The sequence below is a fragment of the Cygnus olor genome, chromosome 16, assembly GCF_009769625.2.
Source record: "Cygnus olor isolate bCygOlo1 chromosome 16, bCygOlo1.pri.v2, whole genome shotgun sequence".
In the NCBI taxonomy this organism is placed as follows: Eukaryota; Metazoa; Chordata; class Aves; order Anseriformes; family Anatidae; genus Cygnus; species Cygnus olor.
In genome coordinates this window covers 4,997,034-5,014,688 of record NC_049184.1, presented here as the reverse complement: position 1 = coordinate 5,014,688, position 17,655 = coordinate 4,997,034, and the positions used below count along the sequence as shown (strand labels likewise).

Here is a 17,655-nt window from a genome sequence, read left to right as displayed (position 1 = left end):
GCGAGGAGGGGCGGCCCCACCCCGCCCGCCGCCAGGGGGCGGCCTCGTCCCGCCGCGGAGGGACCCGGCCCGGCCCGGCCCGGCGGGGGCGGCCTGGAGGCGGCCGCCCGGCCCCGGAAAGGGGCGGCGGGGCGGGGGAGCGCGGCGCCATGGCGGGCGGAGGGGCAGCGCCGGGCTCCGCGCCCCGCGTCCCGCTGCAGGCCCTGCTCCGCGCCGTCAACGCCCTCCTGCGGCAGCGCCGCCACCGCGCCGCGCTCGCCGTCCTCAAGGGCTTCCGCAACGGCGCCGTGTGAGTGCGGCGGGCGGGGAGCCGGGGCCGTGGGGCACGGCCGGGGCCGGGGCCGGGGCCGGGGCCGGGGGTGTGCGCCCCGTTCCCGTGGGGGGTGCGGTGGGAGCGCCGCTGGGCCCCGCCGGCCCTGCTGGCTGCGGGGCGTGCTGCTGCCGCCCGCCGGGCCCGGCTGGTGGGAGGGCCTGGCGAGGGTAAAGCGGCTTAAAGGACACCGCGGTCGCTTCGGTGGCGTCTTCTGGGTATCGGTGGGGGGCTCGTTTAATCAACTGGGGGCTCATTTAATCAGCGGGGCACTCGTTTAACCGATGGGACGCTCGTTTAGTGTTGTCGCACAAAAACTCCGAAACGTTTCTTCATTTTTACAGTTACGGAGCAAAAATTCGTGCCCCCCACGCCCTGGTGATGACTTTCCTGTTCAGGAGTGGAAGGTACCAGCCCTGCTTCCTTGCTGCCTAGGGTGCTGTTGCTCAGTTACTCCGTCTTCGTTGTTCCCAAAAGGCCCAGGTTTAAAAGCAGGAGGATACGTGAGCCGTGCTCCTAGCCCGTTGTTGCAGTAACTAGGCAGGATAACTTGTGTGCAAGCACATGCACAAATGCATACAGTCATGCAGGTCACTCACTTGTCTGGGGGTCGGGCCTTTGTAGAATTAGGCAGAAGCACAACGTGAGAAGAGCTTTGATTGAATTCGGATGGGTGCCCCTGAGTCTGTGTTTTCCCCCTCACAAAGCAGAAGGTGTTCTTGGGGTACCAGAGCTGATGGTCGAGGTGGGCAGGCCAGAGGGATGTAAGGTCCGGGCTGGTCGCTGGTGATGCTGCCTGTTTGCTCTCCTAATTGTCTGTTTCTTTTGTTCAGTTTAAGAGAGAAACTGAAATCGATTGCTCAGGCTACGTACACTCATTCCCGGAACTTGGCGTATTTTGTGTTCACCTACAAGGGGCTGATGGCATTGCAGTCCTGGCTACAGGGGAAAAAAATTCCATTTCATTCTTTCTTTGCAGCCTGCATTGGGGGTTGGTTAGTGTTTGGTGAGAACAATCCCATCAACAGCCAGGTAAATGTCGTTGTTAAACGTTGGGTTGACAAAAAAGACTAACGGATGGGTGGTTATGTGCCAGGAACTGGCCGGCGTAGTGTGGCATACTCTCTGGTGGTCCTTGCTGTGTGGCAGGACCCCTTTACAGTATTCCTCTTTGCACAAGTTCTCTTTTTGACTGCTCCGCACTCAAGTGCTGGGAGAGGTGGCTGTGTGCCTCTGGGACAGCGTGCAGTTTGAGAGCTAACAGCTCTGCTTTGCCTCCAGAGTTGCACTTATATCTAGGACGACGGCTTCCCAGCCCAAAGCCACCTGGTTCCCCCACACGTTCTCTGAGCTGTGGTAACCGCCTGCCTCTGCGCTCCTGGCCTGCTTGCTTGCAGAGTTAAACCCACAAGCTTGAGCTTTGTTGTTTGTAGAAAATGACTGGTTACAGAGTTACGCTTAACTGAATTGGTTAAACTGACAAAAGCTGCTCAGGGGGAGTCTGATCTAGAGCTGATTGTTACCGGCTTCAGTTTGGGTCAGAAAAACACAGACACAGATTAATCAGAAGCGTTCTACTTGTGCAATCCCCTGCAAGACAGCACCTTCGGTCTGGTTTTAGGATGTGTCTGTACTACCGAGCCTGTCTGTATCTGCTTGGCAGGTTGACAGGGCTGCTCTGTGACTATCGACAGCAGCATCTGGGGTAGTGTTAACTTAGCAAAGATGAAAGTTGTGCAACTGATCTGCAACTGCAAAGATCTGTTGCATCAGGTGTAATCTACTCCTTACTAAATGAGAGCACCTGCAGGGAAGCAAGGCTTTGAGGACATAAGGAAGACACAAACATCTCCAGTTTAAGATTTTTTGATATGTGAACCTACAGTCTGTTTGCTGTTACATTGGGTAAACTGTTCCTGCCTCTCTTGCGCAGCTTATCGCTTCTAAATCACTTCCCCTGACCAGACTTACTGGCTAGGTTCTCTTCCTAATGTTCTCTGGGTTTTCTCTTTATGCAGATCGTTATGTACCTGCTGTCTCGTATCCTGTTTGGCTTGTCTCGGCTGGCGGTGGAAAAGGGCTATGTTCTGCAGCCAAAGCAGGATCCCTTTCCACTCCTTGCTGCTCTGGTATGGGGAACAGTTCTCTGGCTCTTTGAGTACCACCGACAGACTCTGCAACCGTCTCTGCAGGCCTCCATGACCTATCTGTATGACGACAGTAACGTGTGGCACGACATTTCTGACTTCCTCATTTACAACAAAAGGCCTGCAAGCGAGTAGCTGGTTCCTTGGAAAATACCTGCGAATGGGATGCTGCCTTCCAGCAGCTAAGGGAAAAGGTTATTCTGTCGCTCTTGACTGATTATTATAATTTTTTTTTTGATTAACATCTATCAAGGAGAGTTGCCTCTTGTGTCCTGACCAAAACGTTGTGATTAGGCTTCTATTAGCTCTGTTTAGAGCGAGTTAATACCCCACAGAAACTTGTTGCAATGCCTCAGGGGGAGTAAAATGCCTTGGGAACCTTCAGTTAAAATCGGTCTTCTTTTAAAGATGCCTTATTTTTACTATGAATGTTTTTTTGGTTGGTTGGGTTTTCCTTTCCTTTTAAGAAAGGAAATACACTTATAAAATGGCAGCTTGACAGTAATTGGGGAATAGGTCTAATCATGAAAAAAATGCTCAAGGAGTTGTCTGAATTCTCACAAGATGGAAGCGTTTTTCTGTGCTGCTGTGCTCCCTGTCGTGGGAAGATGGGAGTGGGAGCCCTGCTCGGTTTTGGAAGCAGAGACATAACTTCTTGATCTCTAAACTATTGCAAGGATGGTTGTGTGCTCCCTAAGAGAGTTCCTCTGCAATCTTTCTTCCCTCGGGGAGGCAATAAGATGTTTGAGAATAAAACTTCTAAGATTCTCTTGTACAAGTGTGGTAAATCAGGCTTGGAAGGAATATTTTTTTCTCAGTTTCTCTCATCCACTTGGGCTGAATCTGTCTTTCTACCCAGTGCACTAACTTAATACCCTGTAATTATTTAAGACTTATTTGTAAAGCTTTTGAAAGCTGCTTGAATTAAATACCAAAAACACTTACGCAATTTAGACTCCTTTGAAAACAGGCTGAGGCACATTGCGTGCCCTCGGCTGTCACGCTGGATACTTTATACGTAGCAGTGGGATGCACTTTCAGTTTGGTGGAAGCCCGTGGGTTTCTCTGAGGTCCAGAGTCCACCCCCCGCAACAGTGGGATGTGCTAGGTGTCATCAAGCTCAAATGTACCTCTAGCTGGTGCAGTCTTCTTGCTGGGCCTGGCTCCTCATGACCTCCTCATGGAGGAATATCCAGGTGGCTCTTCCTTTTAAATGCACTGCTGAGTCCCACAAACAGCAAGCGCTGGGCTTTCACCGGGGGTTGACTGGACGGCTGAGAAATGCTCCATTTCATCAAAACAAAAACTTTTAAAGTTGATGAAATCAAACTGTTAATAGTGGTAAGCACTGATACTTCTATGTGACACTGCACCATTCATTCACTTAATGATGGTACATGAAACCAGTATGTCAGGAATTATTTCGGTGCGATATCACAAGGGTCATTAAGCTCCCTGTGCTAACTGTTCCCTTTTGTCTCAGTCGGTATTATTTGTTTCTTCCTCTTTTACCTTCTGTTGTCTAAAAGCAGTTAGCTGTCCGTGTACGCATCCACTTTTCCATCCTGACCTTGTTGTTTCATAATCCCACTGATGCTGCTCTTCATCATTTTTTGCAGTCTTTTCTTTACAATCCAAGCTCTAGCGATTTGTTGTATTTAATGGTATGACTGGAATAGGAAGTCCAAGTTCAGGTACCTTCTGTGTAGGAAAAAAATCTTGATATCGTAAAGATGTTTTTCCTTCATCTCTTAAGCTTTTTTATTACTACCGTGCATCTTCTGAGTGCTGCTTTGCTTTTTATTTTTCCACGCTCTGTCAACAAGATGGAGAGTTGAATGCTCCCCTCCCCACAGCCTGTCTGTTGCTGTGAGGCTCAGGATCGAATCGCATCCAGAGAGGCTCAGGTTGAGTAGAAATCAAGTCTTCTATTCAGTCTTGACCTGCATCTGACACTGAGGAGAGCTACGTGCGCTGTGAAGTCTCACAGTGCAGAGATGGAAGCGTCCTTGGGCTCATCCCGTGCAGATCCATGACATACTCATCTCCTTGCCCAGAAGACAAGGTATTACTTTACCGTCATGATTGCCTGTGGTCCCTTTACCTGCTGTTATGGTCCTTCTGGAATGTTGGAGTTGGAACACGGAGCAGTATTTCATCAGTTTTTCTGGGCCTGTAGAAGTTAGGAATTGTTTTTGCACTTCTTTCTAGTTAAGTATTTTCTTTTGTCTATGTGATCTCAAAGATTCAAGTAGAGTTAAAAAAAAAAAAAAAAAAGAAGCTGTAGCTGAGTTCTGATTACTTTATAAGTATCATGTCTCTGTTTGCTCCACTGGTGGATGCCTGAAGCAGTGTGTTCTGACAGGAGAGTGCCGCACCTGATCCTTGTGTCAGAAGCCTCAATGTTGTTCCGAACGAGCGTGTTAATATTGAGCTACTGTTGCTGAACACCCTTTGATGGGATTTGAGAAAACCCTTCCAGAATCTCGGAGCAACGGCTTGAGAATTTCTTCCTAAAACTGTTAGACTGACAAACCCTTGACCACGTGTGATTGTTGCAGTACCCGCTGCGGCCTGGCTCACGCGTGAGCTGTGTCTATTTGAAGTTTTTAATGTTTTGAACAAATTGCTGACGCTCTCTCTGGAGAAAGGCTTAAAGTTCTCTTACACGTGAACTGATGTTCTTCTGCTAGTAGTTGTGCATCCGCTTGTGAAGCACTTTTCTGCCTGTGAAGTAGGAGGCAAATGTCTTGTCCCTTTTATGCTACCACGCGCAGTACCTCTGTCCTCTCTAGGTGGCAGAATCAAGCCAATAGCAGGGCTCTAGTAGCAACTTGGCAACAGTGGCCGTCGGTTGTCCTTGGTTCAAAATGCCCTTTTTCTCTTGGGAATCTATCGCCAACCTCACTTTCAAAGTAAATCGTGCCTGAGACTCCAGCCATCTGTACTTGTGACCCAGGAACCAGCTGCTGTCCCTGGAAAACAAACTGCAGCTCGTCCCAGGAGCAGGTTCCGCACGGCAGCAGCCATTCGCTGCGCTTTCGGGGACCGTTTGTGTTCCTGCTGTGTGCGGGCAGGGCGTTAAGCTGCAAGTCACTCCTTTCCCCCGGGAGGTAATTGGGACGGGTCTTTAACGGCATTAGTCCACATTGCTGCTTCTGCCACCAGATAGCTGGGGATGGACCCCTTATGCTGCCGATGTGCTGGAACAATGCGGGCGTGTAGTAAGGAAGCGAACTAGAAGTAATTTGTCTGAGTCAGACTTTTGGATACATAAGTGACACTCCCTGCCCTCCCCCAGTGCATTGTGTAAGGAATCGAGTCCCCTGTTTGTGTTCTTTTTTATTAGCATTAAAACCAAAAGGAATAAAGAGACAGTTGGGAAGCCACCTGCGAATCGGCCAAATGCTTAAGGAATCACAAAGGAGTGCCGTTTTTTCTCCCCAACCCTGATCAGTTTTGAATTTTAAGATGAACGTGCTTTTGTTTGTCTGCGTCAACCTTATTTCCTCTTGTTATTTCTTCTCAGGCACCTGACTCTGAGATGCTGAGTGCCTCGAAAGAGGAGCAGGGCATCTCAGTGTTTAGCTCAGTTTGTCAAAAATTGGGATTTCTGGATAAAACTGGTGTGTTCATTTCAAACTGATGCTCCTCCTTCAGATTTTAAGTCTCTTTTACAGAGGGAATTTTAAAGGTTAATGAATTGAACTGATCAAAAGTTTTCACCAAGCCTTGAATAGCAGACTCTGTATCCTGAGCTATTAATCATTTATTTTATGAGTGAACAAAGCAAGCTCAGGGTTATTTACAGCCGCCACATGCTGCCCCAACATACCTGCTGTGCTTCACTTCTCTTTGGAAAATTGCTCTTATATTAGTGTGTTTTCTCAGGATTGCTGAAAGAAACATCTCCGGGACAATTACATTATTTAACAAAGGTGAAAGCTGAATGGGTGCATGATATTTGGTTTAGCTAAGGTACTGCATCTGATCTTGTCAGTTAAGGAGAGGGTAATTCTGAAAGAAAAACTGCAGAAGATCTTTGATATCGGTGCTGCAAGACTTCCTTGCCCCGGTGGAGAAGTTTAAGCTCTGCTTTAAACCGAGCTGGGTAGGGGGGTGGAAATGATGGGATGGCCTCAGCCTCCTGAAGCAGACCGAAAGCAGGTGTTCAGAACATCCCCCGCGCACTCTGAGCTCTGCAGCCAGTCGGGAGCCTTCGTGGATGGCTGGTGCTAGTGAAGTAACCAGCAACCACTGCAGGTATCCTCACGAAGGAGAAACTGGTATGACTCAAGCTCATTTTCACCGCCTCAGCACAAACACGACCTTTGGAAAATATCCTGAGCCGCATACTGTTTCCTATTTGTCAGGTTGTGTTTGTCTGCCTGGATCATGCTAACCTGAGCAGACTGTGCTCACTTTTCTGATGCTGGTTTTGAAATCCACCTGATAAGGAGTAGAAAAAATGAGGCGTAATGCTGCCCAGTGCCATGTCTGGCTGCCACTGTTAGTATTTTAGGGGTGCTAATCTTGAATTCTCAACCTGTATGTTCACAGCAGATTGCTGGAGGTGGTAACTTTTTTTTCCTTTACTTAGAATTTGCTTCTCTCTCATTTCCTTATGAGACTAGTGATGAGGAGGGGAAAAACAAATTAAATGCTCTATAATGCCAGTATTGTTACCTCTGCTTTTGGCCTCGCTGTATGTATTCTTCATTCATAATTGCCATGTAATCCAGGTCCTGATTGATGGCGTAGGATAACATTAAGTCCATAAACTCAGGTAACTTGTGATGATGCCAATCAGAATGCTTGTGGCAGCTCCCCAATGGGTTTAAGCGGTGTGAAGGAAGGGGCAGTGGGTTTGGAGTAGCTCTGTCTGCTGTGAATCGACTTCCTGTGCAGTTGGTGCAGCAGTCAGTCTGATGTAAGATTTCTGCTCACCTCATTTGCAGATTATTTCTGTATAGTTGGGTTTTGAAGATCATGTTGTGCTTTCTATAATAATAATAAACTATTTTTTTGACTTTTTTTTTACTGTTGTCATTATGAAGCTAAAATATTTAAAGTAATGCTTAATTATTGCGTGCTACTAGTCCTGTCTGTAGAGAAGTAATGCACAGAGGGTTTTTCAAATGAGCAGTGCCCTCATGTTACCTGCTCCCAATAGCCAGTGCTGGGCTTACCAAGCCGTCAGATTGAACTGCTGCAGCCCCTGGTAAGGATCCTATCCCCAAAGACAAACCGGGGCGCATGTCGTCTTCCTGAAGCACGAACTTTCCCATGTACTGGCTGCTTGGACCTCTCGAGTGTTGCTGTATCTTCAGACCAAGTGAGTCAAATTGGGGCTAGGCTGTGCGATTCGTAGCATGTGCCAACTGGACGTGCTCTGTTTAAGCAGGAATGAACATGACCGGCTCTTGCATTGCAGCATGAAAAGTCAGTCTGGCTCTTTTGGGATCCCTGGGGTGGGGTGGTTTTAGGGCAGGCTGCTCCTCGGTACCTTGCAGCCCATTGCTGACGTGGGCAGGTGGTTTCAGAAAGCAAGCGGCTTCCAAAGAACACAGGGCTGAGTCTGCCTCTCCCATTAGCTAAGAAAAATAAGGACATAAGAAATGATCTGGGTGCCTCTTCAGAGCTGAGAGCTACAGAGAAGATATGCCACAGAGGTCAAAGCTGTGATAGCGGAGCCGAAGCAGCCCCTAGGTGAGGAACTCCACACGGCACAGGGAGGGAGGGAGGTCCCGGCCATGCCTCTTTGCCAGGTGGAACTGAACGAGCCACAGGCTTTGAGGCCTCACCTGCCCTTTGGGTCTGCAGTGCCAGGGACTGTGCTGGGCACCTGCGGGGAGGGGAGCTCAGCCTGCGTGAAATGGAGCCCAGCCGCGCGACTGGGTGAAGGTGGAAGCCCAGAGGGAAACACGGAGTAGAAGAGGTGCCATCAGCCGAGTTGCTCCTCTCCTCGGCGTCTCCGTGCCACCAGCCGAGACAAACCACGGGGAGCGGCAGCAGGATGCCCGCTGGAGGAAGTCGTGCGGGTGCGGTTGTGCCGAGCTGAGCGCAGTTCATAGCGCGAGCTGCAGCTGACAAGGACAGTAAATGCTTCTGGGGGTTCTGCGTGCTAAGGCTGGATGAGCACGGGGTGCTCCAGCCCCAATCAGAAATGGAGCAGCTTCTTCCACCTCTTTCCAGCTGCATACGCGAAGGAGGTGTGCCTTGCAGGCAGGCTGCAGGCCCGCACAACCCCTCTGGCCTCTCCAAACGCAAAGCACTGGCCTTGCAGCAGCAAGGCTCTCCAAACCAGAAAATGGTTAGGATCTCTGAATGAAAAAAACAGATCAATAAACTGGAAATATTTTTCCAGCAAGAAAAAGCCAGGACCAGGATCAGAGTCAGGGGTCCAGTCACTTTGGGGGAATCTGAAATGGCAGCGGGGGGACCCCACAGGCACCCCAGCCACAAGCTGGGGGCAGCCCCGGTGCTGTGATACAAACCTTCCTGAGGCTGGGGGCAGGCGGGACAGCTTGGGTCCGGCCTGTTGCTGCCAGCAGGTTCACATCCTCCCGGCCCTCCTTGCTGCGTGCTCCCACGGCCGGGAGCTGCCTGCGCGCACCCTTACAGCCCCCGACCCAACGCATGCTTCGGAGGCAGCCAAAAATCGTGACAGCGATGGGGTAAATCCCGGTGGTGTCCGGAGCACGAGGAGCCTTCCTGACCCTGTCAGCGATGGAGAGGGCTGCGGCGCAGCGGCCGGCGTTTATCTGGGCCCAGCAGCCGGCGGGCGGCTAATCGGGAGCGCGGCCCCTGCAGCTGTGCCGGGGGGATTCATCTGCATGCAGGAGAAGCCCCCGTCCTCTGTTCCCCCGCAGCACTTGCTGCAGCGACGGTTTGCCTCCCATTTGTCCTTGCAGCTGCCCTTTTTCAGCGCCACGAGCGCTGAAAGCCTCCGAGATTTGGCACCGCGGCCCCGCGAAACAGCCAAGCCGTGCGGGGGGCACGGTGCAGGGCTCAGCCTGCTCCTTCTGAATAAACCGCCGTGCGAATCGGGGGGGAATTAAAAAAATAAATAAGCACTAAGGTCGTCATCCCCCCAGCTGCCCCCCGGCCTTTGTGAGCGGAGCGGGAGCAGCTGGCGCGGCAGCTGCCTCCCAAACCCTGCCTCGCCTGGCCGGGGCTCCCCAGGGACGGGCAGCACCGGCAGCCCTTGGGGTTGGCTTTTGTGTCCCCCCCAGACGGAAGGAACACTAAACGTGCAAACGTCTGGTCTAACTGTTGCTTGCGCTGCGCAGTAACGACGGTATCGCTGGGCTCGGCCGGGTGGGATATCGGCAGGGCCGGGTGCTGGTCAACCGCCTGCACCGCCCCGAAGCGGGGTGGCAGCGCTCTGCGCCCTTCGCTGCTGAAGGAGCGTGGCGGGGAGAGGCGGCAGGGATGCGGCCGGGGCCGCGGGGGAACGTCCCGCAACGAGAAGCCCCGCAGAGCCCCCGACCTGCTGGGGCGCCCAGCCCAGCCCAGCCCAGCCCCTGCGGCCCACGCAGCCCGAAAGCGGCTCCGTGCCTGGCTTGGGCTGCCCGGCCCAGCCCCAGAGCTCTTCGCCCGAAGCCCAGCGGGCCTCCGGGCCCCGCCTTCACGTTCGTTTTGGGGTCAGACACCCTTGGTTTGGGTTCTTTTAGTCTCTGCCTTCCCACGCGGGGCTGTTATCGGGGCCCTGCACCCGGGGATGCCGACGGGGGGCACGGCCCTGCCCCGCCCGGCTCCCGGGCCCCGCGGAGGGGCCGCGCCCGCGCCCCCGGGGCCGTTCCGGGCGCGCCGTGCCCGCGGCCGCCGCCGCTTCCCCTTTAAGGCCCGGGCGCGCTCCGCGCCCCCGCCGCGTCCCGGAGCCGCCCCCCGATTGGCCCCCGCCTCGGCGCGGCGCCTCCGATTGGCCGCCCGTCAGCGCGTCCGCCGCCGCCCAGCTCGACCAATAGGCGGCCGGCTCCTCCCCTCGCTCCGGCGGCCCCGGCCAATGGGGCGGCTCCGGGCGAAGGGCGCAGCCAATGGGCGGGCGCGGCGAGGCTGGCGCCGCTTTCGCGGCAAAAAGGATTTGGCGCGCAAAGGCGCGCGGGGCCGGAGCGCGGGACTGCCCGGCGGTGGCGCGGCGCGGAGCGGCCCCGCGCCCGGCATGGGCCGCGCCCCCGCCCCGGCCCCGGCCCCGGCCCCGCCGCCCGCCACCTGAGCCATGGCGGCGGCGGCGGGCGGCTCGGCGGGGCTGGCGGCGCTGCTGGGCAGCGCCTCCCCGCACCTCCTCATCGTCTCTACCGCCGAGGAGCCCGCGGGCGGCTGCCGCCCCGACGCCGACCTCCTGCTCTTCGCCACGCCGCAGCCCGCCCGCCCCGGCGCCGCGCCCCGCCGGCCCGCCCTGGGGCGCCCGCCGGTAACCCGCGGGACGAGGGCGGGGGCGGGGGGGCGAGGGCGAGGGGCCGGGCCGGGGGGGGCGAGGGCGAGGGGCCGGGCCGGGGGGGGCGGCGGGCCGCGGGGCAGGGCCGAGCCGGGCCGGGCCGGGCCGGGCAGTGCCACGCGGTGCCCCGCGGGACAGCCGCCGAGCGCGGCCCTGCCCGGCCCCGCTGGGCGCCGCCGCCGCTCCGGAAGCCGCCGGCGGGGGCCGCCTCCTGCCGGGCCGCCGCGCGGGGCCGCCCGCCGGAAGCCCCGCTCGGGGGAGGCAGCGCCGAGCTCCCCGGCAGGGGCTGGGTGCCCGCCCGGCGCTGCCCGCCCCGCTGAGGAGCCCCCGTCCCGCAGGTGAAGCGGAAGCTGAATCTGGAGACGGACCACCAGTACATAGCCGAGAGCCTGCCGGCGGCCCGCGGCAAGCCGAGGAACCCCGGCAAAGGTACCGGCCCCGGGGCCCGGCCCCGCCGCGCCGCTTCCCGGGGGCGAGGCCGGTCCCGCTCCGGCCGCGCTGTCCCCAGCCTGCGCTGCTGTGCGCCGGGTCGGGGGCGAGGCCCCCCTCCAGGGGCCGCCCTGCCCGTCTGCGGGGCTCCGGCCCTTCCCCTGGGCTTGGGGCTGTGCTTGTCACCGCAGCCTCCTGCGCGCACCCGCCTCCCGACCCGGCTGCCACCCTGCGGCGTCCCTGCGTGAGCCACCGAGCCCTGCCCGGCACCTCGGTGCCGCAGCTGAGCTCGCACCTGCAGTCGAGCGCAGGTGTCAGAGCCGTGCCCCAGGGCCCTGCAGCAGCCTTCCTGGGGAGGACCCCCCCGCCCCCAAAAAGTAGACCTTGGGGTGTCGCTGGTGGCACGCTGAGCAAGGTGGCACCAGCACCGGGGTGGTCTGGGGGCCTCCCAGCTCCGGGGCTGGGTTCCTGCGGCGGCTAAATCCTGCTTGTCCTTGGCCGCTGGCAGGGGCGAAGTCTCCTGGGGAGAAGTCCCGCTACGAAACCTCGCTGAACCTCACCACCAAGCGCTTCCTGGAGCTGCTGAGCAAGTCGCCCGATGGCGTGGTGGACCTCAACTGGGCGGCCGAGGTGCTGAAGGTGCAGAAGAGGCGAATCTACGACATCACCAACGTCCTGGAGGGCATCCAGCTCATCACCAAGAAGTCCAAGAACAACATCCAGTGGCTGTATGTCCCCGGGGACGTGGGGGGGGGGGACGCTGGCAGCCACCTGGGCTGAGCGCAGCGTGGAGCGGGGAGGGTGACGCTCAGAGCGCTGGCAGTGATGGCCATGGCCGTGGAGGGGGGGGGATGGCTGCGTGGGACAGCAGCCGTGCCGGGGGGGAGGTGACAGCCCCGTGTGTCCTGCAGGGGCAGCCAGGCCACCGCGGGGGCCTCCAGCCAGCACCGGCTGCTGGAGGAGCTGCGGGAGCTGCAGGCGGCCGAGCGGCAGCTGGACGACCTCATCCAGACGTGCACGGTGCAGCTGCGGCTGCTCACCGAGGACCCCGCCAACCAGCAATATCCTTCCGTGCGGGGCCGGGCCGGGTCTGGCGGGGTTGGAGGGCTGGGGGCGGTCGAGCCCCGGTGCCTGCGGTCACCCGTGCGGGGCTCGGTGCGTGAAGGCATCCCCGTGTCTGCTCCTTGACCCGCCACACCGCAGCCTACGTCACCTGCCAGGACCTCCGGAGCATTGTGGACCCCTCCGAGCAAATGGTGATGGTTATCAAAGCCCCCCCGGAGACCCAGCTCCAGGTCTCAGACCCGACGGAGGTGAGCGGGGGGCCCCCCGGTCCCTCCCCAGTTCTGCAGAGCCCTTGGTAAACCCCGCCTGGGCTCCCTGGGTGTCCCCACGCACCGTGTCTCACCCGTCCTGCGTTTTCCCCAGGCTTTCCAGGTCTCCGTGAAAAGCACTCAGGGCCCCATTGACGTGTTCCTCTGCCCCGAGGACAGCTCGGGGGTCTGCAGCCCCGTCAAGAGCCCCTTCAAAGCACCCACGGAGGAGTTGTCCCCCGGCTCGTCGCAGCCCAGAGCCTCCCCTCTCCTGCATCCCGCCCAGGACGTGAACATGCCGCTGCTGCCCGGCGAGCAAGGTGGGCGGCCGGGGCTGGGGGCGATGCCCGGGCTCTGCGGCACAGGGACAGCGTCATCACCACGGCTCGAGCCCCACGAGCCCTGGGGCGAGGGTGCGGGGCTGCGGGCGATGCTCGGGCCGTGTTTTTGCTGCCTGTTACGGGTGGCCTGGCCCCCGCCCTCGCCTTCTGCTGGCTGCCCGCCGGCAGCTCGGTAGAGGCAGCCTTGGAGGCCTCTGCCGAGGAGAGGTCGCTGTTCCCCTCCGTCCCAGCGCCCCATAAGTAGTTTGGGCCACGCTGTCCAGATTACCTGGGTGTTTCTGAGCTCTTCCGTTGGCTCTGTGCTGTGCGTGTGGTCAGGTCGTGCCATGCGTGCTTTCTCCGTGGCGGTGCGGAGCGTTGCCCAGAAGTCCTGTTTCGTGGCGTATCGTGGGGCTGAGAGTCGCTTTGTGTCCCCACAGAAGCCCTGCTGCCGGGCGCAAGCGTGCTGCCCAGCAAGTGCCCCGCTGAGGAGGTGAGCCTCTCGCCGCTGGCCTCCATGGACGCCCTCCTGGAGCAGAGCAAGGACGATTTCTCAGGCTTCTTGGCGGACGAGTTCATTGCCCTGTCGCCGCCGCAGCCGCAGGATTACCACTTCGGCCTGGAGGAGGGCGAGGGCATCAGCGAGCTCTTCGACTGTGACTTTGGGGACTTCACGCCCTTGGACTTCTGAGGCAGGCGGGTGCCGAGGGTGAAGCCCCCCCGCTGCAAAGGAGCCGTGGGGCAGAGCAGGGGACGGCCACCCCGTGTCCCCGGCGCGGCTTTGCCTTTGCGTGGTTTCTGGTGCCTTTCCTTGGGGGTGTCCCTCGGCGGTGCAGCGGCCACAGGCCCTCTCGCCACCCCCCCCCCCGCAATATTTCCTTCCCGTCCAGCGTCTCGCCGCGGTGCGACCGAGCCCAGCGCCGCTCAGGGCTGCTCTGGTCCTGGGAGGGGGATGCTGGGGTGCGGGGGGGGGCTCCCCTCTCGGTGCCCCCTCGCCACGGGGGTGTCTGCACCGCTGCCGCAGGTGCCCGTGGCAGAGCTTTAAGCAGTCCTGTGTATAGATTGGATTAATTTATTTTTGTTCCCTGGGGACAGCGTTTCGTTTCCTGGGAGGGGCCGTGAGGGGGGGGGGGGGAGGCGTGCGGCAGTGTGGGGGTGCCGGGAGGTTTCCTTATGCTGGGAAGGGGCTGGCGGAGGTGTGGGGGGGCCGGGTCGGTGTGAGCCCCCCTGTGCGGGGAGGGCACCGTGCCCGGCTGAGCGTGGGGTATTTATTTATTATTTATGCCATGTGGGAGCTCTCCTGGGACGTGGTGGGCGGGGGGAGCAGGCGTGGGGCATGAAGTGGGGGTGGGAATGGTGCTGGTGGAGGGTCCCGGCGGGGGTCTGCTGGCACACCCCAGCTTTGCTTTTGCCCCCAGACGGGGCACTGGCAAAGCCCCTGCCATGCCAGGTGGCCGCGGGAAGGGCGATGGGATGGGAATGGGGCCGTGCATGTGTCCCCCAGGGATAGGGGGGGGTCCCGGGGGTGCGTGGGGCCGGGGAGCATCCCCACCCCCTGGTGCCGGTGAGGACCAAACATTGTCTCCAGGTTTTCTCTCTTAAATTCCCGCGCAGCCATCTGGGCTGAGCCCCTTTTGGGTTTTTTTTCCTCCTCCCTGGCTTAAGGGTCTGGAGGGGGTGGCAAGGAGAAAGGGGGGGCCCTGGGCCGGGCTGGAGCCGCACTTTCACTTACTGCCTTTTAACAAGCTTGTGTTCCCCTGAGCTTTGTGTTTAATAAAGGTTTCTACTGACTCTGGTCTCTACTTTAGGTCTGGGCTCAGCTGCTTGGGGACAGATGGGGGCCTGAAATGTTGCCTACACCCAAAGCTAAGGGCTTTGGGTTGGTTTGTTTATTTATTTTAACTTGAAATGGGGCTCTCAGAGTCTGCAGGAAGCACTTTGGTCCTCTTGTGTGACACAGCCTCTGCCCCGGGCCAAATGTGGGTGCTGGGACAGGAAGCGGGTGTCCCTGCAGGGCTGGGGACACTGCGGCTCGCAGGGACATCGGGGACCAGCGCGGGACATCGGGGAGGACTGCGTGGTGGGTCTGGGGGTGGCTGGGACGCGCCACTTCCTTCCCGTCTTTGTGCGCTCGCCCCTCTTTCTTTCTGCCTGGCTTCCTGCGTGTTACTTATTTAAATACCCTGATAAATATTTCACTCCGGCCTGTGTTGCATAAGCCCCCTGCTCCCACTCGGGCATCCAACGCGATGTGGTGCCCGGTATCGGGCTGCCCCGTGTTGCTGGGGCAGGTGCAGTACTCACACGGCTCCTCGTGCTGAGCCAGGACAGGTTTGGGTTTGGGTGTAAGGGCACCCTGCCCTCAGAGGTGCGCTGGTCCCTTCCTTCTCTGCTGCAGGGTGCCCAGGGCTGGCGGGGTTGCAGAGCTGCCCCCCGCGCCACACCGTGCTCCCAGCGCGAAGGAGCAGCCGTGGTGCTTGCTGGAAAGCACCAGGAGCGGCCCAGAGCTCCATCGACGTCTCCCAGCTCCCGTGCCCGCCTCTCACTGCGGGGAGGTGGTTCCAGAGGGGTTTATGGCACTGGAGCATCCTCGCTCACCTCCTTTCCTGCCTCCTGCCCTGGGACAAGCCTCCCTGGCTGTTGGGTCTCGGCCGTGCCGAGGCGGTGGGAAGGTGGCAGGTCGTGCCGATAGGAATTTCCTTCTTCGTGAGTGCTCGGGGTTGTTTCCTGACAAACAAACCCCAGCTGGGAGAGCCTGGCTGCCAAGCCTGGACTGGGTGGACACGTGGCGCGTGTCGAGCAGTCATTTACCCCTTCCCATTTTTCAGCTCCCTATTTTCATTTGCGTTAATCTACGCAGGACTCCTGCCCGCCTTCCTGATGTCCGCAGCGTGGGGCAGCACTGCTTTTCCCTGGAACAAGCTGACCCGCAGCAGCAGCACAGCTTTTCCACTTCCCGTGAGCGAAGGTGAACCGCCCTGCACCACCACCACCACCAGCAGCGCTCACCGCTGTGCTTGCGGGACGGGAGCCCTCGGGATCAGCAGTCCCTACAAAAGCGCCGTTAGCCCTGGCAGGGACAGGGCACGTCCCCCCTGTGCCCCGCAGCCCATCTGCGGAGCGATGCGTTGGCTGCCCCCCGGCAGGCAGAGCGCTACAGAAATAGCTGCCGTGTCCCATGGATGAGTCACGGTGCAGCTGAAGGGCTTCCCTGCTTCTATTTCGGATTGCTGCAGAAAGAGCTGATCGCCCGTGTAGGAGTTCTCGTTTCTGACAAGCACGCGTGGGGGACTGGGCGAGCGTGGCTGTGCCACCTGGAGCGGGGAGTTGGGCACGATGGGAGGGAGCCTGACTGCCAGCCCCGCTTGGGGCCTGACTCCCAGCCCCGTTTGGAGCCCGACGTCCCGCTGCAGGTGGGGCAGCCACGGAGCAGGGTCGGGCACTGCCGCGCTCTCTGCTTCGCTTTGCGTTCCGTACTCCACCTTCCAAAAAGCACTTGCATTTCTTTGGAAAAAAAGGAAAGCAGGGAGGTGAAACAGCATCGTTTATTCATGAGACACCGGCAAGTGGGTGCTTCGTTGGTTCGTGCCCGGCCGTGTGCTTGTGCCCTGCTCAGCCTGGACAGCACTGCTGCTGCAAGGCTAGCACCGAGGCCGTGTCCTCCTTCCCTCCTGGAGGCTTTCGGATATTCAGCCATGGCTTCTTTTGGGAAGGAGGCATTTTGGGAAGGAGAGCTGGGCGGAATCCTCTTCCCTTGCGTGCACCCAGAGAAGCCGTGAGACTAAAACTCACCGTGAGGCATCCTTGTGCTGGCCTCGTGCTCTGCTTGCAGCGGTTCCCCCTGGGGAAGGGGGGAGCCAGCCAGCTCCACGTGCTGTGGCTCCGTCACGTTGGGCTGGGAAGCATCTCGGTTCTGAAAGCTGGGTTACGAGAAGCCAAGCTTAGCGAAACAGGTGGGGCTCCTGAGAGCCTTGTGAAGAGAGGAGCTGTGCGATGGAGCCTGCCGGGCTGTGGTTTTGCATCCAGATGAAGCCCCCTTTGGTAAATAAAATCCTGGGGTGTGGGATTGGAGAGGAGTGGGAAGAAGGGCGGCCGCAGGGGCCACCTGGGCCAGCCGTGGACACCAAGGGGCCCTTGGCACCACTGGGGGGCAACTGGGGCCAGCTAGGACCACACTGGGCTGACTGGAAACACACGGGGGTCTCGCTGGGCTGACTGGGATCACACTGGGGTAACTGGGATCGCACTGGAGCTGACTGGGACCACATTGGGGTCTCGCTGGGCTGACTGGGATCACACTGGGGTAACTGGGATCGCACTGGAGATGAGTGGGACCACATTGGGGTCACGCTGGGCTGACTGGGATCACACTGGGGTAACTGGGATCACACTGGAGCTGACTGGGATCACACTGGAGTCATGCTGGGCTAACTGGGATCACACTGGAGTAACTGGGGTCGCACTGGCGCTGACTGGGACCATACTGGGGGTCACACTGGGCTGACTGGGGCCACACTGGGGTCATGCCGGGCTGACTGGGATCACACTGGGGCTGACTGGAACCACACTGGGGACGCGCTGTGGCTGCACTGGCACCACACCGGGCTGACCGGCACCGCGCTGGGGCTGACCGGGACCGCGCTGGGGCGGACTGGAGCCGCCCCGCCCCACGCACGACCCCAGCGGGCCCCAGCCC

At 58.8% G+C, this 17,655-nt stretch overlaps 2 protein-coding genes across 2 annotated transcripts; both read left to right on the top strand.

The window, feature by feature from the left end:
* The first annotated feature begins 121 nt into the window (after positions 1-121).
* PXMP4 (peroxisomal membrane protein 4) lies at positions 122-3,389 on the top strand. Its single transcript, XM_040576272.1, has 4 exons — positions 122-289; positions 655-717; positions 1,144-1,342; positions 2,329-3,389. The coding sequence occupies exons 1-4, from the start codon at positions 150-152 to the stop codon at positions 2,590-2,592; spliced, it is 666 nt and encodes a 221-aa protein (XP_040432206.1). The 5' UTR covers positions 122-149; the 3' UTR covers positions 2,593-3,389.
* A 7,259-nt stretch (positions 3,390-10,648) lies between these two features.
* On the top strand, positions 10,649-14,761 carry E2F1 (E2F transcription factor 1). The gene is made up of 7 exons (XM_040576271.1): positions 10,649-10,873; positions 11,236-11,326; positions 11,835-12,054; positions 12,238-12,387; positions 12,525-12,639; positions 12,755-12,959; positions 13,400-14,761. Exons 1-7 carry the CDS (start codon positions 10,679-10,681, stop codon positions 13,648-13,650), a joined length of 1,227 nt encoding a protein of 408 aa, XP_040432205.1. The 5' UTR covers positions 10,649-10,678; the 3' UTR covers positions 13,651-14,761.
* The last annotated feature ends 2,894 nt before the right edge of the window (positions 14,762-17,655 follow it).

Excerpts from the sequence above, each read along its gene's own strand:
- PXMP4 (XM_040576272.1), top strand. The coding sequence starts at position 150 with ATGGCGGGCGGAGGGGCAGCGCCGGGCTCCGCGCCCCGCGTCCCGCTG. Across the intron at positions 290-654 it reads GGCTTCCGCAACGGCGCCGT|TTACGGAGCAAAAATTCGTG; the intron begins GTGAGTGCGGCG and ends TCATTTTTACAG. Across the intron at positions 718-1,143 it reads TTCCTGTTCAGGAGTGGAAG|TTTAAGAGAGAAACTGAAAT; the intron begins GTACCAGCCCTG and ends TCTTTTGTTCAG.
- E2F1 (XM_040576271.1), top strand. The coding sequence starts at position 10,679 with ATGGCGGCGGCGGCGGGCGGCTCGGCGGGGCTGGCGGCGCTGCTGGGC. Across the intron at positions 12,640-12,754 it reads AGGTCTCAGACCCGACGGAG|GCTTTCCAGGTCTCCGTGAA; the intron begins GTGAGCGGGGGG and ends CGTTTTCCCCAG. Across the intron at positions 12,960-13,399 it reads GCTGCTGCCCGGCGAGCAAG|AAGCCCTGCTGCCGGGCGCA; the intron begins GTGGGCGGCCGG and ends GTGTCCCCACAG.